The sequence below is a fragment of the Triticum urartu genome, chromosome 5A (assembly GCF_056163025.1).
Source record: "Triticum urartu cultivar PI428250 chromosome 5A, HENAU_Tu73, whole genome shotgun sequence".
Lineage (NCBI taxonomy): Eukaryota > Viridiplantae > Streptophyta > Magnoliopsida > Poales > Poaceae > Triticum > Triticum urartu.
In genome coordinates, this window is record NC_141877.1 from 566,834,370 (window position 1) to 566,859,363 (window position 24,994).

The 24,994-nt window shown below is 47.2% G+C and overlaps 3 protein-coding genes and 1 pseudogene across 4 annotated transcripts; all 4 read left to right on the forward strand.

The window, feature by feature from the left end:
* Positions 1 to 715: 715 nt before the first annotated feature.
* On the forward strand, positions 716 to 4,303 carry LOC147972917 (uncharacterized). The gene is made up of 10 exons (XM_087521742.1): positions 716 to 851; positions 1,238 to 1,475; positions 1,563 to 1,767; positions 1,890 to 1,980; positions 2,097 to 2,239; positions 2,370 to 2,613; positions 2,719 to 2,823; positions 3,134 to 3,316; positions 3,404 to 3,608; positions 3,711 to 4,303. The coding sequence occupies exons 2-10, from the start codon at positions 1,259 to 1,261 to the stop codon at positions 4,190 to 4,192; spliced, it is 1,875 nt and encodes a 624-aa protein (XP_087377868.1). The 5' UTR covers positions 716 to 851; positions 1,238 to 1,258; the 3' UTR covers positions 4,193 to 4,303.
* A 5,138-nt stretch (positions 4,304 to 9,441) lies between these two features.
* On the forward strand, positions 9,442 to 10,454 carry LOC147972918 (uncharacterized; annotated as a pseudogene). Its single transcript, XR_015603568.1, has 3 exons — positions 9,442 to 9,960; positions 10,133 to 10,223; positions 10,308 to 10,454. The product of XR_015603568.1 is annotated as an uncharacterized LOC147972918 (transcript).
* A 135-nt stretch (positions 10,455 to 10,589) lies between these two features.
* Positions 10,590 to 12,532, forward strand: LOC147972919 (uncharacterized). Its single transcript, XM_087523887.1, has 5 exons — positions 10,590 to 10,807; positions 10,916 to 11,020; positions 11,361 to 11,543; positions 11,633 to 11,837; positions 11,938 to 12,532. The coding sequence occupies exons 1-5, from the start codon at positions 10,616 to 10,618 to the stop codon at positions 12,417 to 12,419; spliced, it is 1,167 nt and encodes a 388-aa protein (XP_087380013.1). The 5' UTR covers positions 10,590 to 10,615; the 3' UTR covers positions 12,420 to 12,532.
* A 4,820-nt stretch (positions 12,533 to 17,352) lies between these two features.
* Positions 17,353 to 19,719, forward strand: LOC147972920 (uncharacterized). Its single transcript, XM_087523888.1, has 2 exons — positions 17,353 to 19,035; positions 19,267 to 19,719. The coding sequence occupies exons 1-2, from the start codon at positions 17,353 to 17,355 to the stop codon at positions 19,717 to 19,719; spliced, it is 2,136 nt and encodes a 711-aa protein (XP_087380014.1).
* Positions 19,720 to 24,994: the final 5,275 nt, after the last annotated feature.

Sequence of the window (24,994 nt, forward strand, 5' to 3'; positions counted from 1 at the left end):
TCACAGGCTTAGTGTGCTAGTCCTTATCCCTTTTGAGTGTCTACTCGGGCATGACTGGATGTGGGCCCCGGTATGTACCAAATGTAAAAAAGAGGAGGAAAATAAATAAATAACTGCTAAGCTACAGGGGTTACCGTTGGAGTTGGATCATTGTCTGGGGCTAAAAAATGGAGCAGCCCCATTTGACATCCACGGGCTTTGTTTTACGGCTTTCTGCTAGAAATTCTCTAAGGTTCGAAATAAAGATTATTATAGCCTTTATCTTTAATCTATTGTCATTCGCCGAACTACCGTTGGCAAGGGATGCTCTGTCATCACACGTACTGTATACTCGTAACTACTCCCCCGTTGTCTGGGAGATAAGCCCTGTGAATCGGGAATGAGGGAGTATTTTCAGCATGAGCGGTGCTATGCTGAGCATCAACTGGGAATAAACAACTAGCTAGTCAACGATCCCGTCCATAGTTCCATATTGATAGAGTTAGAGACCCATCGACGCTCTGGAGGTCATAGTGCTGCCGCAGTAACCCGAGCAATTAATGTGGATGCAGAGATCTCGATCCCCATCTTCACTAGCCGCCGGGTCGTCGGAGCCAGTAGCAGATAAGGCGTGAGATCCACTCGTTCGAATCAGATCCGATGATTTCTTTCGCTTCTTTTTTCCCGCCTTGCGATCCTCGTGTGTACAGTGTACGTTAGACTACTCACTGGCCGGGCTATAAAAGGAGCCGGTGTTTCCTTTCATGGCAGGACACGATCTAGCTCGCTCGCCCTTCTCATCATTCTCTCTAAGGCAGCCTCCATTACAGGCAGCTCTCAGGCTGCTGAGTTCATCCTGCTGTTGCGAGAAGGTATCGGTTTCTCGCGCTTGTGTTGTGCGCTGCACACACATTCCATTGCCCGTTTCTACTTTTGTGGTATACACACACATACAGTATTACCGTACGTGTAGTCCCTGAGCTTTGGTTGTTCTCTGTCAACTGTTAAATACTCCTACATGCTGGGACCGTTGTATTTGTGCCGGCTGGTTTTGAAATTTCGATGTGTTCAGGTATAGGTAGATTGATATGTGTTAAACCTAGCTATAATCATGCTGGTTTCCACTAACTTGATGCATGCCGCCGCCAAGAGAGGAACCTCTTACTGCAATAGCCCACAGCCCCACAACTGTTCTTCTTTGCTGCATATATAAGATTCGTCGAATGTTTACTCACATAATTGGTATCCCTTTACTCAGGTCTAAGTATAGTCAGACAAGATGGGGAGTGTGCACAAGGCCACCTTCGTTCTCCTCATGTTCTGCTTGGCGGTGCTGGGGAGAGCAGAATATCTCAAGTACAAGGACCCGAAGCAGTCGATTGGTGTTCGCGTCAAGGACCTGCTCGGCCGGATGACTCTCGCGGAGAAGATCGGCCAGATGACGCAGATCGAGAGAGAGAACGCCACGACGGGGGTGCTATCCAAGTACTTCATAGGTAAACCATAGCTAAATAGTATGTTGCAAAATATGGTGAAGGACTGCAGAGTTTGTGTTTGATATTGGTGTGCATGCTGTGATGCAGGTAGCGTGCTGAGTGGTGGAGGCAGCGTGCCTTCTTCCAAGGCATCCGTTGCGGCTTGGCAGTCGATGGTGAACGAAATGCAGAAGGACGCCATGTCCACCCGCCTGGGTATTCCGATTATCTACGGTATTGACGCTGTGCATGGTCACAATAACGTCTACAAAGCCACCGTCTTCCCCCATAACGTTGGCCTCGGAGCTACCAGGTGTGAATTTCTCTTGATTTTTGATAGGTTGTGATAATTTTGTACAAGAAGAGAAGACCACAATGTGATGCATATGTTAATTCCCCGTCTATATGTATTGTTAACGTGTCCCGGTCTTCCAGGGACCCTGAGTTGGTGAAGAGGATAGGAGAAGCAACTGCTCTTGAAGTTAGAGCTACCGGGATTCCATATGTCTTCGCTCCGTGTATTGCGGTAATGGATAATATTGTTGCGTCTTGAACAGTTGGTCTGCATAACAAACATTTTTTTGAAGAAAATATGGCAAAGATTTACTGTACTTTCTTACTCATTTATTTGTTTATGATCAGGTTTGTAGAGACCCAAGATGGGGACGCTGCTATGAAAGCTACAGCGAAGACCCAAATGTTGTCCGTTCAATGACCACAATTATCTCTGGCTTGCAAGGTGATGTTCCCTCAGGTTCCGAGGGAAGACCATATGTTGGTGGAAGGTATATAATATACATCTAAAAGATTTCCATTATTTATGGTCTTATACCCGAACGTGTAAATGTGAAAGTAATGTTACATTAGGAGAAAAAATGTGACTAACTTTGTCATCGCTTCGATACCCCTTTGCAGTAAGAAAGTTGCCGCATGTGCAAAGCACTATGTTGGTGATGGTGGTACGTTTATGGGGATCAATGAGGGCAATACAATCATCGACGAGCATGGGATGATGACTATTCATATGCCTGCTTATTATAATTCTATCATCAGAGGCGTCTCTACTATTATGGTCTCATACAACAGTTGGAACGGAAAGAAAATGCACGCCAACCATCACCTAATCACGGATTTCCTCAAGAACAAGCTCAAATTTAGGGTATGTTTCTCGTGACTGGCAAAAGATTGATCTCCGTATTTGTTTTTCTTCTTCAATATTAAGAGATACTCATGTCATTAATCTCTTGGTATTTTGTGCATATAGGGTTTTGTGATTTCTGACTGGCAAGGCATTGATCGGATTACTACTCCCGAACACCTGAACTATTCCTATTCAATTGAGGCTGGAGTTGGTGCTGGTATTGACATGGTAAGCAAAGTCCAAGCACCTTCTATGGACAAAGGTTGAGTTAATAGCTAGCATGATAAAGTATGTTCCTTGTCTGGTTATGATACATTCTTGACAATTATTGTTATCTCATCTGCATCTAATACAAATGTGGCATTTTTTTCACTAGCTATTTGTAATATAGTACACATAATCATAAAAGAACAAGTTAATTTTAAGATGCAAATTAAAATATGAGAAAACATACCAATAGGCTTCACCTCTCTCTCTCTCTCTCTCTCTCTCTCTTCATTATTGGTTAAAAGGGTATTTTTCATGTGTTGTTTTGCAGATCATGGTTCCTTTTGCCTACACAGAATTCATCGATGAACTTACATCCCAAGTTAAGAAGAACATTATCCCCATGAGCAGAATCGACGATGCTGTCTACAGGATTCTTCGGGTCAAGTTCACCATGGGTCTATTTGAGAACCCTTATGCCGATCCAAGCCTCGCCGGCGAACTCGGAAAGCAAGTTAGTTCCGGACAACATACTTTCTTTCTCTCACACTTCATTCTTGAAAATATAAAATTCTTACTGTAAATTCCTTCCCATTGTTAGGAACACCGAGAAATTGCTCGGGAAGCCGTCAGAAAATCACTGGTGTTGCTGAAAAATGGAAAATCCGCCTACACTCCATTGTTGCCCCTCCCCAAGAAGGCCGGCAAGATCCTCGTCGCTGGAAGCCACGCCGACAACTTGGGCAACCAATGTGGAGGATGGACGATCACATGGCAAGGATTGACCGGCAACGACAATACTACTGGTAAATAGTGTCTGTTGTTTCACTGCTTCTAGTGCTAATTTGTAGCAACGTCGCCGTTCATCAATGAAACAAAAATTCATGGAAACGTATGATGAAACGCAGGGACGACCATCCTTTCGGCGATCAAGTCCACCGTCGACCCCAGCACGCAGGTGGTCTTCTCGGAGAACCCGGACAGCGCCGCCGTGGACAGCGGCAAGTACGACTACGCGGTTGTGGTTATCGGCGAGCCGCCCTATGCTGAGACGTTCGGCGACAACCTGAACCTGACGATCCCTGCCCCCGGACCCTCGGTGATCCAGACCGTCTGCAAGAGTGTCAAGTGCGTGGTCGTCCTCATTTCCGGCAGGCCGCTGGTGGTGGAGCCATACATCGGCGCCATGGACGCGTTCGTCGCCGCGTGGCTGCCCGGCACTGAAGGGCAGGGCGTGGCCGACGTTTTGTTCGGCGACTACGGGTTCACCGGGAAGTTGGCGAGGACGTGGTTCAAGTCGGTGGACCAGCTGCCGATGAACGTCGGCGACAAGCACTACGACCCGCTGTTCCCCTTCGGGTTTGGCCTCACCACGCAGGCCAAGAAGTGAGTCCGGTGAGATGACCGAGATGGAATGTATCTCGGTTGGGCTGTGAGAGATGGGATACATTGCGTTTATGGTTGATTTGCTTTCAATAAAAGAGCGATGTATTCTTCCGGCTGTTGTGGTGTTAGTTCTGTTGTGCAACAAAATCTAGCGCTTTGTTCTTGAGACTAGCGCTTTGTTGTTCGACATCCTCCCATCAGAGAGTACGTGAGAAACAACGCCCCAGCCTTTCAAAAATGTAGGGAGACCCAAAAGTGAAACAGCGCCCCAGCTTGGTGTGTAGTACTTGGCTCTACCTCTCTTGGATTGGCAACTAAAAAGAGTAGACTTTCAATTCCTTGAGCACAAGGTTCCAGGGAGGCTTGTCTCATGGGAGGGCAAGAATATCACTGCATTGGCCGCACCGCTCTTGTCAAGTCGGTGTTCACCTCTCAAGGGGTTTATCATCCGAGCACCCCTTACCTCGACCCCTCTTTGTCATCCAGATCCCACCTTGTTTCTGCTCGAGGGAGTTGGGAGCCGCCGCCCCTCTCCTCGACCCCCTCCCTCCCGATCTAATCTAAGGCTTCAAGCCACCGCCGCCCCTCTCCTCGCTGCCGCTGGAGCTCCGCGGGGCAAAGCCCAGGCGGGGGATGATGGCGGCGGCGGGGCCTTCCTCTACCGCGACGCCAGGATGCGGCTGCGGTGGAGATCCATGCGGGTGTCCTAGACTTGCGCATCGGTGGCGTAGCGGTGTGGGGCCCTCCGCCGTCGATGGCTCACCCAGGCGGGGCGGCGGTTTTCGGGCGGTGGTGCGGCTCTGGTCGTGCGGTTTCCTAGCGGCGGACGTCATCCATGGGCATGCTGGATGACGGAGGAGGTTGATCTGGTGGTCTAGCCGGGGATGGGCGCGAATTTGCCAGTGAAATCTTGGTTTGGTGTCAGCCAGAAACTGCCAACGACGCCGCCCGCGAGTGTTGTTACCTCGTTGGAGGCGTTGTGGGCGATTTGTGTTCCCTGTGTGCCCCGGGGAAAACACCAGATTTGGGCTTTCCAGATCGGATGATGGCAAGGTTCCTGCGTCGTCACCCCCATGGCATCATCTTTTGGGTTGTACATCAGCTGGAGGGACAAGTGTTTGGCTTGCTGGTGGTTGGGAGCAGGTCTCCGTATGCTTCTTATGCGGTAACCAAGGTGGAGCGGCGTGCCATCTACAGTATCGACGACGGTGAGTCTTGGCGGCAAGGTGCAGCGGAGTCTCGACGCTGGATACCATATGATGAGCACGCGTAGGAGGCTGGCGTTGTCCGGCATCGTGGTGGTGTCGACGGCAGAAGGGCCTGGAATGATCGGTGCATTGATTGCTCATGGGACTACGAAAGAAGGCGGTGACGGATTCTACAGCGTGCGCATGCGGTGCATGATGAAGGTTTACTAAACCAGTTGGTGCTCCCGGCTAGCCAGCGGGCGGCTTGGTGAGGCCACCGGATTTCTAGGTGTGCATGGCGTGACGTCAGGGCACATCATTTATCTCGTGGGTAGGGCGATTGTTTTTGCCAGAAAGGTGTGGCTTTGGGTTGATCTATGCATTTATTTTGTAAGACCTTATCGAATAAAATAGTAAAGATGGTTGTGTGCATCGCTTGATGCCGAAGAGGGGATAATCCTCCTTTGCGAAAGAGAAAAAAATCCAAGCACCCTTCACAATGTTAAGCTAGAGTAGGCTTTCCTTTGGTCGAGAACGAACAAGACCTTGGTGTAGAATGCGAAGTCAATTGGCATATTATTGTCCGGTGGCATGACTTTTGCGGTTTTCGTGTGCTCAATACCGAGAAATTCACAAGGCTCTTATATTGCATAGACCTTGGTTTGAATGGAAGGAGCTAAGCAAGATGTGGGTTGGAATGGCCAATCTTTGCGATGAAACGGGCGTCAAATTGTTATATCATTCACTACCATCGTCGTTGGTGACGACGCGAGGACTCCTTTTTGGGACTTCCCCTTGGTGAAGGGCATAATCCCCAGGAGATAACACCACTCATATATGTGGCATCCACGAGAAATAATTTGAAGGCAAGATAAACTTTAAAGGATGATGTTTAGATCACCAAGATCAAAATTTCTACTATCTCTCTATGACTCACATTCGAGAATTTATAACCCTTAGGGCACTTCTTCGCGACTTGCACCTGAATGAAAATGCGTGGTAGACATTGTTTGGAAGCACATGGCTAGTGGCCACTACTTGGGGGCATATGCGTACATGGCATAATTTTTGGGGCTACCCCTATGGACCTCACGGTGTGGTAAGCTTGGGCATCGTCAAAGATCAAATTCTTTGCTTGGATGCCTATCCAAAATAGGATTTGGACCGCCGATATACTGGACAAGAGAGGGTGGCCAAATTGCTCCTATGCCCCTAATGCAAAAGAGAGCATGAATATGTGGTGCATATTTTCTAAAAGTACTGGTTCATTCTGAGGCTATGGAATTTGACCAATGAGTGGTTCCAACTCGAGAGCATTGTCACATCCACATGACACTTGGAGCTCTCTAACAAGGACTGGTGGCTTAATTTATTTAAAAAATACAAATATGAAAGCCATAGCCTCCCTCACTAAGCCCATTAATTAGTTGGACTCTCCTGAACGAGCTTCCAGGAGTAGCAGGACGTTGGTCCTTGGAAGGTTGCTACGAAGCAGGACTGGGCAGAGAAGGTGCCGCTCGTGGACCATTTCCAGATCAGCTGGTCCGGTGCATCAGATAGGATGGTATGCGCGCGATCTGCCATAGCTACAGGTATTGGCTGATCTCATGGATGCAAGGATGCAGTGTATGTCGTGCGCCCAGGTGTTGCCATTGAGCCCTTCCACCACCGTTCTGGCCTTGCGCTGGCACTTGGGGATGCAGCTATAGAGCATGGGCATAAGCTCGCAATTTGACAACCCATTAAGCCAACGATCCTCCCTAAATAGGGCAGTCGATCCATTCTCAATAATCATGAAAGTAGATACCGAAAGAACCGCGCTTTCATCAGTGGAGAACTGAAGGTCGAGCCCCTGCCATGCGCACTCTGGGTCCGTGCGAGAGAACCAGAGCCAACACAGCTGGAGCGGAAGCCCGACATGCTCCATATCGCGAACTCCCAGACCACCAAGCTTGAGCGGGCGGCAAACATGGCGCCAGTCCTTCGTTGGCGTCTCCCTGGATTTTCTCTAGTTGCTAATGGCGTAGCTATGTACGTTGCTGGGGTGGCTGTGCCCCCCTAACATTGGACCAACTTGTGAAGGAAAATTTTCTTTGAGTGCTTAGGTGAAAACTTTTTTAGCTTTTGCCCCCCCCCCCAAACACAGATATTTTACCTTTCGCCCCCCCCTCCCCCCCCCCCTCCCCCCCCCCCCCCCCCCCACTGATTGTGTCTAGCTCCGCCACTGCTAGTTGCCTCGGATTTTTCTTTGGGGGGGAGGGGGGGGGGGCACGAGTAGCTAATGCACGGTTTTGTTCATCAGTCAAGCCTTGCAGGCTGGTAAGTGTCCGGCAATTGTGTCAACAAGGGGCTGCAACTGTGCGGCACAGGGGCGGCGCATCGTTAGTGGGATGCCGGGCATCCTAAACTGGTGATCGTTACTGGGAAGTGTTGCAACTTGCAAATCCTCATCAAGTTCAGCACATTGTTGCGCAGACGATCAGCTCCGGCCCTCAGCTCGGCCATATCTTGCTCTCTTTGAACACCTGCACAGAAAATAAGCAGAAAACACGATCTCAAAAAAGGATTTGATAAGCTTTTTGTCAAATGTAGCTCGATTTCGAGCATCCAAATGGCCCAGGTTACAGCAGACAAAAGTCCCACGGTATAAAATGTTGAGAAGATTCTTCCTCTCTACTACTAGTAATTTAGTGTGGGTTAGGCTGATAGAGCATCTCCAATAGACGGTTCAAATGTAAAAATACTTAACTTTTGGACCGTCTGGGGCAAAAAAACGCTGCTTCAACAGACGGTTCATATACAAAAAAAATTGGACCGCAGCCTCTTCGTGATGTAAAATGCAACACATCGCAATGCAAATATACATCGCGAGAGGCATCTGGTCCAAAACGAGCCGCCGCCCGTGAACGCCCAACCACCACTTCATTTTCGTTCCCGCCCGCCCGCGCCCATCCACCCGCATGCGACCCTCCCGGCCGCCGCCGCCCCCCGCCGTCCGGCGCCGCCATGGCCGATGCCGACGACCCTGCCGCCGCCGGTGGGCTGACCACGTGGCCACCGCCGCTGCCGCCGCTGCCATCCCGCCCGCATCCGTGACCATGCCGACGCCCCCCCCCCCCCCCCCCCGCCCGCCGGTCCCGATTGGCGCCGCCCCGGCCGGTGGCCACCGCGCAGTAGGCGAAGCCAGCGAAGGGACGAGGAGGCAGCGTCAAACGGCTGCCCAACCACAGCCGCAACCTGGCTGACAGTTCTACGCGACCGTTGAAGCTTTCAAAGGCGGCCGCGGCGGCTCGGGGCGACGAGTCACAGACGATGCGGCCGGCGGCCTCCTCCAGCAGCCACACATCCATTCCGCGTGGAGGAAGATGTGGCTGAACCGTGGCTGAGCAGTGGCTGGTAGCAGCCGTGCGGCCGTTTTCATCTTCATTTTGGACCATCTATTGGAGTTGCAAATTTGGACCATCTGTTGGAGTTGAGCTTTTTTTTGGAGCTCCAAACCGCATTTTTTGGCGGTTCAAATTTTATATCTCCGATTTTGGACTGCTAAATTTTGGACCATTTATTGGAGATGCTTTTAGGCTCTACCATGCATTGACTGATTCACGTGTGATCAGACTGTACTCATATTATTTTCACTTTTTCAATATGAACTGCGCCGGACGGTATGTGTAGGAGTACTAGTTAGCGTGGTCAGCATCAACGGCGAATTAACAACTAGTTAGCCAGCGATCTCGTCCACAGAGAGACGTCTCAATCGATTGATAATGAGAGAGATACCCATGGATCTTCTCTGGTGATCGTAGTGGTGCTGCAGTAACGCAGGCAGAGATCGGACTGTTCCTATATATAGCACAGCACGATCCGCCGTGGTCGTCGCTGCTACTAGCAAGTAAGGCGTGAGGTCCACTCTTGCGAATCAAACCCAATGATCTCTTTCGTTTCTTTTTGTTATCTTGAGATCCTCGTGTGTACCTGAGACCACTCACGAGGGTATAAGAGCAGCCATTGTTTCCTTTCATGACATGACATGCTCGCTCACCCTTCTCATCATTCTCACGCAGCCAAGATGGGGAGTTTGCACAAGGCCACCTTTGTCCTCCTCATGCTATGCTTGTCAGCATTTGGGAGAGCGGAATATCTCAAGTACAAGGACCCGAATCAGCCCGTCGGCGCCCGCATCAAGGATCTGCTCGGACGAATGACCCTCGCGGAGAAGATAGGCCAGATGACGCAGATCGAGAGGGTAAACGCCACCGCGGAGGTGCTATCGAAATACTTCATAGGTAAAATCATATCCCACGCTCACGCTAAAACATGTGCAAATGGTGAATGCCGTCTGCTGACTTTGTGTTTGACATTGGTGTGCGGTGACGAATGCAGGTAGCGTCCTGAGTAGCGGCGGTAGCCCGCCTTTTCCCCGAGCGTCTGCTGAGGATTGGGCTTCAATGGTGGATGAAATGCAAAGAGCCGCCCTCTCTACCCGCCTAGGCATTCCGATGATCTACGGCATTGACGCTGTGCATGGTCACAATAACGTCTACAAAGCTACCATCTTCCCTCATAACGTTGGTCTCGGAGCTACCAGGTATAAATGAATTGCTCTTAAATTTTTTTGTGATAAGATAGATAGATTTTGTATATTACGTCGATAGGGTGTGACAATTATGTAGAAAAAGAATAAACACAAAATGTGATATGCATATAGTTTGCAATGCATATGATTCCGTTTATATTGTTAATGTCTCGTGGCCTTCCAGGGACCCTATGCTGGTCAAGAGGATAGGAGAAGCAACTGCTCTTGAAGTTAGAGCTACCGGGATTCCATACGTCTTTGCTCCATGTATTGCGGTAATAGATAATACATGTTGCAGGTTGGTCTGGATAGCAAAGATTATTGTTCTTAGTTACTCATTTGCTTATTTTATTACTCAGGTTTGCAGAGACCCAAGATGGGGACGCTGCTATGAAAGCTATAGTGAAGACCCAAACATTGTCCGGTCAATGACCACAATCATCTCTGGCTTGCAAGGTGATGTTCCCTCAGGTTCCGAGGGAAGACCATATGTTGGTGGAAGGTAATATAATCCAACACATGGTAGCCAAATTGTCTCCCGGACGTGTAAATGTGAAAGTAACGTTACATTAGAAGATGTGACTAACTTTGCCGCCACTCGGATATCCTCTGCGGTAAGAAAGTTGCCGCATGCGCAAAGCACTATGTTGGTGATGGTGGCACGTTTATGGGGATCAATGAGGGCAATACAATCATCGACAACCATGGGATGATGACTATCCATATGCCTGCTTACTACAATTCTATCATCAGGGGCGTATCCACTATTATGGTCTCATTCAATAGTTGGAATGGAACGAAAATGCACGCCAACCATTACCTAATCACAGATTTTCTCAAGAACAAACTCAAATTTAGGGTATGTTGCTCATTCTCGCAGAAGATGTCTCCCCCTAGCTATTTGTTTTTCTTCTTGTATATTAAGATATATTGGTGTCATTAATTTATTACGACTTTGTGCAAACAGGGTTTCGTGATTTCAGACTGGCAAGGCATTGATAAGATTACGACTCCCCCACACTTGAACTATTCCTATTCAATTGAGGCCGGAATTGGTGCTGGTATTGACATGGTAAGCCAAGTCCAATCAACTTGTATCGACAAAACTCGAGTTGATAGCTAGCATGATAAAGGATGTTCCTTGTCTGGTTATGATACATCCTTGACGATTGTTATCTCATTTGCAACTAATACAGATGTGACAATTTATTCGGTAGCTATTTTCCATATAAGTACACATGATCATAAAATAGTATGCTAATTTTAAGATACAACTTCACTAGAAGGAAAATATACATTTGTTATACAATTTAAACTGAGAAAACATATCAATAGACTACACCCTCTCTCTATCTCAACACCCAAAAATTCATATTTTTGTTGAAAAATGTTTAGCATATTTTATTTTGCAGATCATGGTTCCTTTTGGCTACACAGAATTCATTGATGATCTGACATCCCAAGTTGAGAAAAACATTATCCCTATGAGCAGAATCGACGATGCTGTCTACAGGATTCTTTGGGTCAAGTTTACCATGGGTTTATTTGAGAACCCTTATGCTGATCGAAGTCTTGTTGGTGAACTCGGGAAGCAAGTTAGTTTTTACCACCACATTTTATTTCACTGACACTTCATTCGTTAAGATACTAGAAAGCTTTACTATAAATTTCTTCCCATCGTTAGGAACACCGAGAACTCGCTAGGGAAGCCGTCAGGAAATCATTGGTGTTGCTGAAAAATGGAAAACGTGCATCCACCCCATTGTTGCCTCTCCCAAAGAAGGCTGGTAAGATACTTGTAGCCGGGAGCCACGCCGACAACTTGGGCAACCAGTGTGGAGGATGGACAATCGAATGGCAAGGAGACACCGGCAACAATAAAACTGTTGGTAAATGGGTGTCTCTTATTTCAGTGCATGTTGTACTAATTAGTAGGAGCATCGTTGATCATTGGAACAAAAGCTCATGGAATCATGTGATGAAACGCAGGGACGACGATCCTTTCGGCGATCAAGTCAACCGTCGACCCTAGCACACGAGTGGTCTTCTCTGTTAACCCAGATAGCACTGTCGTGGAAAATGGCAAGTATGATTATGCCATCGTGGTGGTGGGTGAGGCACCCTATGTCGAGACATTCGGCGACAATCTAAACTTGACGATCCCTGCCCCCGGCCCCTCGGTGATCCAGACTGTCTGCAAGAAGATCAACTGTGTGGTGGTGCTCATCTCTAGTAGACCGCTGGTGGTGGAACCCTACATCGGTGCCACGGATGCGTTAGTCGCCGCCTGGCTACCCGGCACGGAGGGCCAAGGTGTCGCCGACGTGCTCTTCGGCAACTACGGGTTCTCCGGGAAGCTGGCGAGGACATGGTTCAAGTCGGTGGACCAGCTGCCAATGAACGTTGGGGACAAGCACTATGACCCGTTGTTCCCCTTCGGGTTTGGCCTCACCACGGAGGCAAAAAAGTGAACGGGGTGAGATAATTGAAATGGGAGGAATGACGGTTGGTATGCGAGAGACGAGACTGTCAACTGTTGAATCATGTCAACCTCCATAGGGTGCGCATGGCTTTATCTATCTACTATCTACAACTTATTACCTGTACTTGTATAAATAAAAACACGAGTGGGGTGAATCCAAATAATCTCACTCATTTGACCACCTATATCCAATGTGTCCATGCACCAATGAGCTGCAGTCTATGTTACGGCCTAGCAAAGCACCTAGCCAAGTCACTCAACTGGTGGTGCATACGGAGGTTGCACATCGAGCTAGACCAGAGCAACTCAGAAGCAACATCACCAAGGACGGCGAACCATATGTTGCGAGTTAGGACCTTGTCGTCTGAGAAGCTGAAACCTAAAGGCGCGACCTATCCTTTTAGTGGACAATAAGGACACCAATGAAGGCTGCAATCGATGCAATGTTACCACAGTCATACATGCACCATGTCATATCTCAGATTCTTGGAAGACCAAAACCTTAGGGGACATCCACGTAGACAAAGGGGAGTCGCCGGAGTGAAGGACGTCAAGGTAAAGCTTGGAAATATGCTATTGAATTGGACATGTGTTGCACCTGCGCGATTACTAGTATCGATAGGCATAAGAGCCAAAGAATTGTTCTAAAAAAACATACAAGCAAAATTATTCTCAGAAAAAAACCGTACAAGCAAAATTAATAACTGAACAAACTGAAACCAGTGAATATAAAAGTATAACGTTACTTCTTGAATATACGCTAACAGGGTGTCATGATAACTCACGAAACATGCATGTACATGAGTAACCAACATAAGAATAAAAGTAACTAACTTCATCCCACAATACAGACCATAGTAGACCATACAAGATACAACAAACCAGGGCACCCTTCTTTATCTTTGGTACTGAAGATTAAAAGCTGCAGTCGAAAATAAAATCCCTTCACAACATCAGACCATGTCCCTTCTGAGTAACTGAAAAAATATTGGAGACCAGGGAGAGCTGCTGGACAACCAAAAAGATCCCATTAGTACGCATGAACAGACATTTTCTATCAAGTCTACTACTCCACTGTATTCAATCAATTGCATCTTCAATGAACCTTTTTGATGGAATCAACAGAAACTTCCGAATATACAACTCCAGTGCTTCAATTAAAAATAGTTGGAGCCATGGAGCTAAGCAAAATGGATGTGAAACACTGGTTTCAGATTACATATATTGTCTCAGCTGTGAATCCCTATTTCTCCTCTATTTTAGATATCCATCATTTCAAATTTGATCTTTCACTGTGGGTTAGTTTACAGTTTGCATTGTGGCGATTCTCCTTTTGAAAACCATCCAAGCTTGAGATATTAGTACTATTTCACAAGCTGTCTATCAAGTACCAACCATCCATTATAATTTCCCACATGTATTTTCTTTGTTTCTTCGAAGCCTTGTTAACAATCCTTGTGTGTTTTCACAATCTATCCCGGAAAATCCATTTCTGAAATCTTGAATGTGGATCACATGGTGCTGTGATCAGTATGATTTTAGCATTTCTTGTGCTCAAATAGTTAGAGAAAAAAAATTGCACGTAGAGGATAAAGTGATCATAACGAGCGATAAAGATCCCTAAACACAGCAATAGCTACAGAGCGCACCACAAACGTGTGGTAACCAAACAATGAAAAGTACCTAAATTCCGTGAATGAACTACGATGCAAAGGACTTGTATAATGAGGTCTGAATCTAACAGTTCCTCATATGCTGCATGTGTGCTCACATGTACAAGAAAAATTGTCTTCCCAAATAACATTTGACAATTAAATAAAGACATCAAAAAGGAATAAAATAAGACAGAGCTATAAACTGAAAGGAAGTAGAGCAAACCTGGAACCACAGGGCATTTGGTGCAAACAAAAATATAATCGAAGGGTTTCCATATCAGTTGCTTCCTGGTAAGTTCCTCATCCAACATGAGGCGTATGAAAAGGAGTCTTGTAGCTCGTCATATCCATACCTCATCTCACCCAAGTATAGAACTTTGCAGGTATCAAAATTGTAGGCCACTGTTCTGGAGGCCCCATGAAAGAAAACAACCTCTTTGTAAGGATGAAATCCAAGACAATAAAAATAATCCCGATAACCACCCTTGTCATCCCAATCATCTGTGCTAACCACGTATTCATTGTCAGAGTCCCAGTCAAAATCGCCTTCCGTCATTGCTTTGTCATTGTCATGTGCAGGCTGAAGACTGATGTCATTCTTCAACACCAGGTCCATCTGATCCTCCGGCTGCAAGACCCAGTATGGACCATCAGCGTGGTTGGCAGGATAAATTTCCACTACTCGCTGAAGGTCGATGACATTCCTCAGTGCCCACTCCATCTGACCATGGATTTTTTGTCGAAAGAGACCCTCTGCCCACTGGAATTGCTAAAAAAGACCCCCTGCGGACGAAATTGACAAAAAAGACTCCCTCACTAGTGGTGGCAGGCGCGGCAGGCGACACATGTCACCTGCCGCCACGCCATGAGGCGGCGGGCCCTGCCGCCACCAGAGGAGGCGGCCGCGCGGGGCACAACGGCCTTCGTACAGTGCAGCGTGCCGCGACGGAACGGGCCGGGCTAGGTGGGCCCGGCCGCCAACGGGTGAGGCGGCCTCCACTGCCACTGCCGCTCCCCGGCCGACACGGCCTGCTGCGCGCGCGACGAGACAGCAGGCCCGGCCGCCACCGGGTGAGGCGGCAGCGCTGCATGTGGCCCGACAGGCGCGCGCAGCGACACTTTTTCAGGTGCTGATTCCCGTGCGCGACACTTTTTCAGGCGCTGATTCCCATGCGCGACACTTTTTCAGGTGCTGATTCCCGTGCGCGACACTTTTGTTGCTTTGCCAGGCGCAACGACGACGAATTTCACGGGCTCGCTGTTGCTAACTGGGCTGATTCCCACGCGCGGAGGACGACCAATTTCACGGGCGGGAATCACTCTGGCTTTTGTTTCTTTTGCCTCAGCGGATGCAGCGGCACTACGAGAATCACGTTGATTATTGCTTCAGCAGATTCGATGGCACTGCGGGAATCACTTGCTGCAGGAATCCGAGGCTGCGGCAACCTGTTGTGTCGACACTACAGGGATCCTCTTCCTTTTATATAGTATGCTTCTGCTCCGTGCGCAAGCACACCGGCATCCTCTTCTACCTTCTGAGTGTGTAAGAACAGAGAGAAAGAAAAACTCAGTAGGCACATTCACTCGTGATTTAGGGCGATTGAGAGTTGGATTTTGAATATGTTGAAGTTGAAGAAAAGATAGACGAAGGTAAGATCTATCCATTTTTGTTGGTTTCGTTTGCATGCATGATGTTTTTACTCTTTTTGTTTAGTTCATAACTATGTGTTATCTATTTTGTTAGGCATTATTTCATCACTTTTTGGAGTCATTTAGAGTTTCAGGAGTACGATTTACCTAGCGAAGTGAACTACGAAGTTGAAGATCAAGGTATGAGCTTTGCAATAAATTGATTTTTTTTGTGCATGCAAGGTGGTAATTAGTTAGTCTTTTAGCTCATCATTAGCTATGCAATGTTAGTGATTAGAGGTTAGAAATAATTTCAGACGACAGATGTAGCATTTATAATATATTTTTTAGAAGAGTAGGTTGAAGATGTTGTATCAATGTTAGGTGCGTCCATTAGTATTGACATGCAAGAAATCTTAATACGGTAATTAAGAAACACTTGTACTGTAATTGTTCATTGCATGTGGTATGTTATTTCATGTGGTATGTTTATTAATAAGTCTATAGTTAGGAGGCTGTAGGTCTACTTTGTTATGTTGCAATAATCTAAATTTTATATGTTACGAATATGTGCTAATGTACTTGATGATGTATGTAATTAGGTAAAATAATTCATCTTAGTAGCAAACAAGGAGGAGATGACGTGATTGAAGAAATTGTGTTTCCATCTTCGCTGTCTCTTTTGAGGTGATGACCACATACATGCAAGTGTTATTTTCATATTTTTGATAGCAGAAAGAAAAATTCGTGTTTAATATTGATGTTCATATGATAATAGGTTGACTCTATTCATGTAGTACTGGTGACGGATATTTATTCGAACTATTTGGACTCTTAATTGCATTCGCAAGTACATCCATATTGGAGCTAAGGTATAAAATGACACCGTAATTTTGTTAATATTTTTTATATTGATGTACTGTTGTGAATAATGTGCATGCCCCTGCAAATATTATTATTTGTAAATAAATGATTGTTATCGTATGATATGAAAAAAAATTATGAAGCCGGAAGAAATTAAATGTTTTACTCATATGATATTAAAATGTTATTATCGTACTATTATGTATAGTGGTTGTTTGGATAGTGAGTAATTACCCTCGGTTTTGTCATAACTTGTTGTAAGAAAATTAGCTTTTACTAATAGTCGTTTTTTCAAAAGCTCGGTTTTTGCATGTTACGAGAACCAGTTTAGGATATTTTAGGGGTAGTTAGAGATAAGCAAACAGAGTTTTAGTTTGTGACGCTAGTAGACGAGTTTGAGAAAAATTAGATCTCTAAATACCCGTTAACCAAACAACCCCGGAAAGTCTAAGCAAATGATTCTAGAAACAAACCGAATATTTGTAGCGAAAATACGATTATTATTTTAGTCGTATGATATGTAAATGTTGTCATCGTACTACTACTAAATGTTCTGTTACTAATTGTTTGCAATGTAAATATGTATGTTGGTTAGGTACTATGGAAAATTTAGTAGTGTACTATGGGAACGTCTTACGCGACGGTCCATTGGGGGTGGATGTGTCCTTGTGCGAGTCGACTACTGTTGTAGTGAGAGACATGGTGAACGTGGGTTACGCAGCAGTTAGAAGGTGCATCCCAGAGGTGTTTGGCCCAGGGATGCAGGGGAAAAAAATGACAATGGAGGCCTTCGTCGTTGACGGAGGAAATGATGGGACAGTTGCCCGTTGGGGTTTGCGGCCGGTCATAGGTGATCGGTCGTGGGGGTCGTACATGAGGTTTGCAAGCAATCCCAATAACTCAATGTATGGTCAGCCGATGGTGTATGTGGATTTCATTTCAGTCACTGATGTTGCCGGATGCAGTAGCAGGGGTGGTGAGGTCGAGTTGGCCATCACATCAGCCCCTAGCGTCGGCCCATCGGAACCGACGGGCGGCCAGCCTGTGTATGACACAGGATATTGGTCTGCGGCCGTTGACATGAGAGAACATGTGGAGGGATTGCCGGAGGCGCTAGATGATGATGATCATTCTTCCGCGTCTTCGGAGTCAAGCGAAGAAGAAGATGTTCCTCCTCAGAGGGCGGTCGCGGCGGCACTGCAACCTGGGTTTTTACAGGATATGAGCATCACCAACGAATTTCACTCTGCTTCTGGCCTAGGAGCGGGGAGCCTGGAGGTTGGGCAAGTTTTCCCAGACAAGAAGTCTGCTTACCAGGCAATGGGTAGGTATGCAATCGGCATCCACCGCCAGCATAGAGTGAAGCAGTCTGATAAAAAAGAGTTGAAGGTCATATGCATCCACACCGCGAAAGGTTGCCGCAGAAGAGTTCTCGCTAGACTGAAGCCTGGGGTATGTCAGTCATGGCATATCACAAAAATAGTGGAGCATACCTGTGAGCAAACTGGGACTCTTTCAGATCACTGCAAGGTGACAGCAAAATATGTGGCACAGACGATGGAAACAATTGTGCAGGGAAGTCTCAACATTAGTGTTAGGGCTCTGCAAAAAGATGCAGGGGATCTAATTGGATTCCCTGTTAGCTACAGCAAGGCTAGGCGTGCGAAGGAAAATATATTCAAGAACTTGTATGGTACCTATGAGGAGGCATATTCTTATGCCCCTAGAATGCTTCATCAAATAGCAAGTGTTAATAGGGGGACTCAAGTTTGGCGGAGAGAACGTCCAAACCCAATGAACCCGGGTGAGCTAATCCTGGACCGCTTATTCTGGGCATTCGCCCAGACTATACAAGCCTTCAAGCACTGTCGCCCGGTATTATCAGTTGATGGTACCTTTCTTACTGGAAAGTACAAGGGCATACTATTGGTGGCAATTGCAGCGGATGCAAATAATCAGCTTCTTCCTATTGCATATGCATTGGTCGAGAGCGAGAACAAAGATAGCTGGTTGTGGTTCCTGAGCTGCGTGAAGATTGGTGTCGTGAAAGAGCGTAAAGGTGTTTGCATCATCTCTGATCGCAACACTGGATTATTAAGCGCTCTTGAAATAATTAAGGCGTCGGAAGAAGAGTGGGGCTGGCCCGATCTAGAGGGAAGGTGGTGCATGAGGCATTTGGCAGCAAACTTTTACTCCAAATTCAAAAACAAGGATTGGTTCAAGTTATTCAAGAGGATGTGCATGCAAAAAACTGAAGCCAAAATGAATGCGATCTGGTCAGGTATCAATGGTGAGATCGACCGTGCGGTCTTGCCGCAGAGAGAAGATCGGAGGGGTCGTAGGACGCCCATAAATTTGAGCCAGTGGATCCGCGAGAATTGCCCTCATTTGGACAAGTGGGCGCAGGCTCACGATACCGGGGCTCGGTATGGAATAATGACCAGCAACATGTCAGAGGTGTACAATGGTGTTCTTAAAGGGGTGCGAGCACTGCCTATCACAGCCCTAATTGAAGAAACTTGGAACCGGACCCTGTCATACTTTGCAGACATGGTCACCGTTGCCAAAGCACAAGTTGAATTGAACAAGCCATGGTCCGAGAAGATGCAAAGACATCTGGATGAGAAAGCAAAGAAGTCCCAAAGTCATGGCTGCAGGAAAGTGGACGCACTTAAAAATAAGTGGGAGGTCAATGTGCGAGCCAAGTACGTTAAGAGTCACCACAGAGGATCAAAAAAGCAAGCTGTCACCCTTGGCTCAACCTCCTGTGAGTGCACTTGTAACAAGCCCAAGCTTGAGGGCTACCCTTGCAGTCATGTGCTCCGGGCGGCTGCTGATCAAAAAATCAGCGTTGAGCCATACATATCGCCGTACTTCAACATGTACAATCTGTACAACACTTGGAACGGTGAGTTCTGGGCTTGGGGCATTGATATGAACTACAAAATGTTGTGGCCAGATGGGCCGAAATGGGTTCCGAACGCCGACTTGATGAGAACCGCAAAGGGACGACGTCAGTCTAGGCGTCATCGCAATGACATGGACCATAGCCAGATGGGAGAACCAAGGCGATGCCGCGTTTGCAGGTGTCCTGGACATTCACGCAGAGACTGTCCGTATCGAGCCAACAACAACGCATGATGTTGATATATATGTACTCGCCATGTCTATTTATATTTCTACTTGTTATGTGTACTTATATTAAATTTAAATTGAATCTCTTTGTATTATTGTACTCCTGATGTTAACTTCAGGTAATTAATGTAAATCGTATCTCTTTGTATTTTTAAGTTAATTTTGATTTGTATTTGTATTTATGTCTTCCTCGTAATTTATATTTGTATGTTTGTGTGCAGGATATGGGTGAAGTGCCGGTGCTTTTGCAGGGGCCCCATGACGCCGGCCACCGTTGCCACCTATTTTTGAAACCAAATACTAAGCATGCCGGTAGCGAGGACAGCCAGACCGAGTGCGGCGCCGTCGTCCAGACCGAGCGAGGCGCGTACGAGCCATGGGAAGTGCGGGGAGGGTCCGAGTACTAGAACGACATTGCCACGACATGACTCATCTCTGTCACTGCATCGCTCTTCTTCGATGCAGCTTCGTCAGGGGCAGACATCTCAGGACCATGGCACGGGCTTGGATTCGATGCCCGAGCAGTTTCTTTCCCCTAACCCATATGCGTACACAGGGTATGATGCATACACCCAAGGTGAGGGATCTCAGCCGTATCTCTCCACGCGAGGGATCCCCATGCCCGAGGAGACTCGTGTACCAGATTTAAACCAGCACCACGTACAATGGCCAGACAGTATAGGAGAGGGATTTGATCAGGTAGTCATGTTTACATTTCAATGCATTTACAATGATATCATATATTATCCTGTAACAGTTTGTTTATAATGTTTCTATGTGTAGGACATACCTGATATTAATTGGGCGATGAGAATACCCAACATGGCGTCAACACAGGCCTCCAGGGAGCATCACATGATCATGGCGTCAATACAGGCTTCCGGGGAGCATCACATGATCATGGCGACACAGTTACATCATTAGTTACAGAGTTCTTCGGAGGGGACGTTATTGGCCCATCTTTTATCCCCGCGGAGTCACAACCATACGCCTACAATTACGCTTCAGGTTCGCAACAAGGATTCGCGACTCCACCACCTATGCAGGACTCGCAGACACATGAAGCCGAATTGGAGTACGGTCGCGGTCTTCGTGTAACTCGGCCACCTAATCGCTTGTCGCCTTCCGGTCGTAAGGAAAAGCCAGGTGGTCGTCGTAAAGTAGGGTGATTCATCTATCCACATGCGCGACCCATTGTATCTACATATGTCTGTATCAAACTTTTCGATTTGAACATCTATGTATGCTGAAATAAAAATGCACCAGTCAGGAACAATTTTTCCCGCCTATATCTCCCGCCATACTATCCCGCTCCACTCTTTTGCTTATGTTAGGACGAAATGATTTTTTTTTAATTTTGGCTGATGAATACTGTGCAACCATTGCCCATCTTAGACATTGAAAAAAAATATTTTCAGGCAACGCTTTCCCCTCAATATTTTCCCGCCAATGCTTTCCCTCCATATGTTCCCGCCACCCGTTTCCCGCCAACCCCTTCCCGCCATATCTTCCTGCCACCCGTTTCCCGCCAACCCCTTCCCGCCATATGTTCCCGCCAACCCTTTCCCGCCATACCGCAGTCGTTCTTTCCCGCCATTTTCTCCTCTCTACCTATAAAACCCCCTTCAGACGGAGGTTGATAAGCATTCGAGTGTAGTGTAGGCGAGATGTCCCATTATCCTTTCGATCGTAGTTTTCACCCTGGGATGAGCAGCACTCTTTTGAGGCTAGCTACCGATTTCAGGATGGACAATAGAATAGTTCCATGGGACGAACTCACCGGTAGTGACACCATAATGAATGAGTTGGCTCACCAATTACGTAGGTCTGGGTGGCCTGAAAGGACCTATGAGGAGGTACGCAAAGAACTTCTTAGGTTGAATGCAAGGTGGAAGAAGCTAGTGGAGCCGAAGAGTGAAACTTTTAGAAGGACTGCAGAAAAGCATCCATTTTTATGGACTGAGGAGAGCGAGGACGAAGATGATATCTTCATGCCGCCGCTTCCGGGTTCTGCATCGTCGAAGGGCAAGAGTTCTGCATCGTCCAAGGGCAAGAGTACTGCATCCTCGAAGGGCAACAGTTCTTCATCGTCCAAGGGTAAGAGTTCTGCATCCTCGAAGGGCAAGATTTCTGCATCGACGGAGGATGACGATGATGACTTCATGTAGTTTTTAAGTTGTATTCCAGTTGTACCGTTTAATTCAGATGTACTTGCATTATTAGTTTGTACTCTCTTATTGTAAGGCATTATGTTCTATCTTAATTTCATTTTGTAGTTGTTGCACGATGTTCGATAATTAGTGGAGGGAAAGAAAATGCCACTACTTTATTCTAAAACTATATTTTTTCCATCACGACAAGGTACAACTGAAAATAAGATACAACACGACAAGGTACAACTGAAAATAAGATACATCGTAGAATTTAAATAAAGCTACATTTAACTACTGAAATAAAGCTACATTAAACTGCAGAAATAAAGATATAAATGATTGCGAAATTTAAAATACTACCACAGGAATCTACTGAGTCCAACGTGGATATTTTCCTTTTCCATCGCCAGCTTCTTCTGCTGCCTTGGCCTGACGAGCCCTTTCTTTCTTTCTCTGCCTCTCCGCCTCACGAGCCTCCTTTCGCTGTCGTTCCTGCTCCTCCATGCGACGAGCCTCTTCCCTATTTTTCTTTCCTAAATCCTGAAAAAAACCGGTGTTGCTCCGCATAGTATTCTTTTAAATGAACAAAGTTGCTGATATGGTGGATAATGATCGATTTAACTTACTTCTTGAGGATTTCAGTCATGTCCGCATACTCCTTGGGATCTTTTCGTTTAGAGTCCAAGACGGTTACTACTCCCTACTCAAGCTTAATCTCTAGGAGAATATAGTGGAAACTGCACACACATGCATAACTCATGAATTACATTACTATAACCTTGACTAATATATAAGGGAAACCGAATACGCACAAGACAGTAACACTCACCTGAAGTTGTAAGGAAAGAGTATTATATCTTTGTTTTGATTTATTACGAACGATCGTAGCAAGCTGGCCTCGGTAGCTGCGGCATGAAGTTTAACCTGAGTTGCATCTATGAGATATGTGTTAATGAACCCAATATCACCGACTTGTCTTTTCTTCAATTCGGCGATCTTCAATCTGCATAATATAGTGAGGATGATTATAAATACATGCAATGAAAGAGCTAAGCTATATAGAGAAACTTAATGACAAAAGTAGTACTACTTACAGACAGTAGCAGGCGACCGTTGTTTTATCGAGGGCCAATTGATTGAAAAACTGATAGAACTCCTCAAATGGAACAGGCAACAGATCAATTCCAACGAGGTCATGCTCCTTTTTAACTTTCACATACAAAGTACTCCTCCCCCCAGAGTCTCTGCAGATTTTCAAGTACCAATCATGCAATCTTCGCATCATCGTTGATAGAGATCTTTCATCTTTGACGAGAGGCTTCCCGTACTCGTATCTTTGTATCTGCACCTCCATGGGTTCATAATGTACTTCGTCGGGCAGGTAATCTGCAAGATTGCTATAACCGGGCACCATCCTCGGATCATTATCGACGTTGTGGCTAGGCACCTTGAGCGGGGGGCACGATTGCTTCGCTTGTTCGCCGAGCTGGGCAATTTGTTTCCCAGCTCGTCATTCTTTCAGCCTTTGATCACTGACAGTACTTCCCGACCGCTCCGCTTCGGCAAATTCCTTTCCAATAATGCGGTCATAGTTTCCTTTCGACGGATCAGACTTCGGTGGTTTTGTCAGGGCAGCCAGAGTGTGCTTCACTTTCACCCGATCTACCTTCTCCTCCGGAGGTGGATGTTTCTTTGCTTTCACCCCTTCAAAGAAGCTCCTCACTTCTTCTCGCGCGATCTCGGCGTTCTCCTCCAGGGTCCTCTCATATGGTAACTTCTCTGGAGTCTTCAGAGAAGGACCGAATCTGTATGTCCTCCCGCCTCTGGTTGTACTGCTAGACGCCGACCGAGCAGACGTAGCGGTTGTCTTCTTTACTTGCTTAAGAGGCGGAGGAGAAGGACTACGACGCGCCGGAGCAGCTGGAGCGGCGGCAGGTCTCTTCCGCCCTTGCTGACGAGGCGGAGAAGGAGGAGGCTGGCTGCTCGGGCGCGTCGGCGCAGGCGGAGAAGGAGGCGGAGTGCCGCCGCGCGCTGGAGAAGGAGCCGGCCGAGGGCCCTGATCGTCACTCGCCGGAGGAGGAGGCGGTGGAGGCGGAGTGCCCTGACTCGCCGGAGGAGGAGGAGGAGGCGGTGGCGTCCAGTTCGGAAGGTTGATGAGCTCCTTCCACCATAGGCATGGAGTCTTCAGAGCAGACCCCAGCCGAGTCTCCCCTTCACCGGTAGGGTGGTCAAGCTGGAGGTCCTCAAATCCCTCCGTTATCTCATCCACCATCACCCTAGCATATCCTTCTGGAATTGGCCGGCAGTGAAAAGTTGCGCCAGGTTCAGTAGGAAAAACAGAGCCAACAGCCGCCTTGACCTTCAAATTCATCCATTGCGTCATAAGGTGGCAATTTTGAGACTCCGTTATAGCATCCACGGGATAGTTGGCAGGAGCCGTCAAGGCATACTCCGGCTGAAGCAGCTCGGTGGAAGCCACGCTGCTTCTGCGCTGAGATGGCGGGGTAGCTTCGGGGGAGGCTTCGGCAGTACGTTTGCTGCGATTTGCTTCTCGTTCCTCTATCGCGTCTACCCTTGCTTGCAGCGCCTGCATTTGGGTCTGCTGCACTTTTTTCCTCCTCTCATGGCATTTGTAACCGCCTGTGTCCGGAAACCCAACCTTCCACGGAATGGAGCCTGGCGTGCCTCGTGTCCGTCCAGGGTGCTCAGGATTCCCGAGGGCCATTGTGAGCTCGTCGTTCTCTCTGTCTGGAAAGAACGTCCCTTCCTGCGCTGCTTCGATATACTGCTTAAGCTTACTGACTGGTATGTCCATTTGATCGTTCGTCCAAATGCACTTCCCTGTTACAGGGTCCAGGGTTCCGCCAGCCCCGAAGAACCAAGTCCGGCAACGGTCTGGCCAGTTAATTGTCTCTGGTTCGATCCCTTTATGAACCAGATCATTCTCAGTCTTGGACCACTTAGGCCGGGCTACGAGGTAGCCACCTGACCCCATGCGATGGTGAAGCTTCTTCTTCGCAGCATTTTGCTTGTTTGTCGTCGACATCTTCTGACTCTTTTCCGATGTCTTGTGGGCCACAAATGCGGGCCAGTGATCTCTGATATTCTCATATCTGCCCTTGAATTCT

Excerpts from the sequence above, each read along its gene's own strand:
- LOC147972917 (XM_087521742.1), top strand. The coding sequence starts at position 1,259 with ATGGGGAGTGTGCACAAGGCCACCTTCGTTCTCCTCATGTTCTGCTTG. Across the intron at positions 1,476-1,562 it reads GCTATCCAAGTACTTCATAG|GTAGCGTGCTGAGTGGTGGA; the intron begins GTAAACCATAGC and ends GCTGTGATGCAG. Across the intron at positions 2,824-3,133 it reads TTGGTGCTGGTATTGACATG|ATCATGGTTCCTTTTGCCTA; the intron begins GTAAGCAAAGTC and ends GTTGTTTTGCAG.
- LOC147972919 (XM_087523887.1), top strand. The coding sequence starts at position 10,616 with ATGGGGATCAATGAGGGCAATACAATCATCGACAACCATGGGATGATG. Across the intron at positions 10,808-10,915 it reads AGAACAAACTCAAATTTAGG|GGTTTCGTGATTTCAGACTG; the intron begins GTATGTTGCTCA and ends TTGTGCAAACAG. Across the intron at positions 11,544-11,632 it reads TTGGTGAACTCGGGAAGCAA|GAACACCGAGAACTCGCTAG; the intron begins GTTAGTTTTTAC and ends TCCCATCGTTAG.
- LOC147972920 (XM_087523888.1), top strand. The coding sequence starts at position 17,353 with ATGACAATGGAGGCCTTCGTCGTTGACGGAGGAAATGATGGGACAGTT. Across the intron at positions 19,036-19,266 it reads TGACCAGCAACATGTCAGAG|GTCAATGTGCGAGCCAAGTA; the intron begins GTGTACAATGGT and ends AATAAGTGGGAG.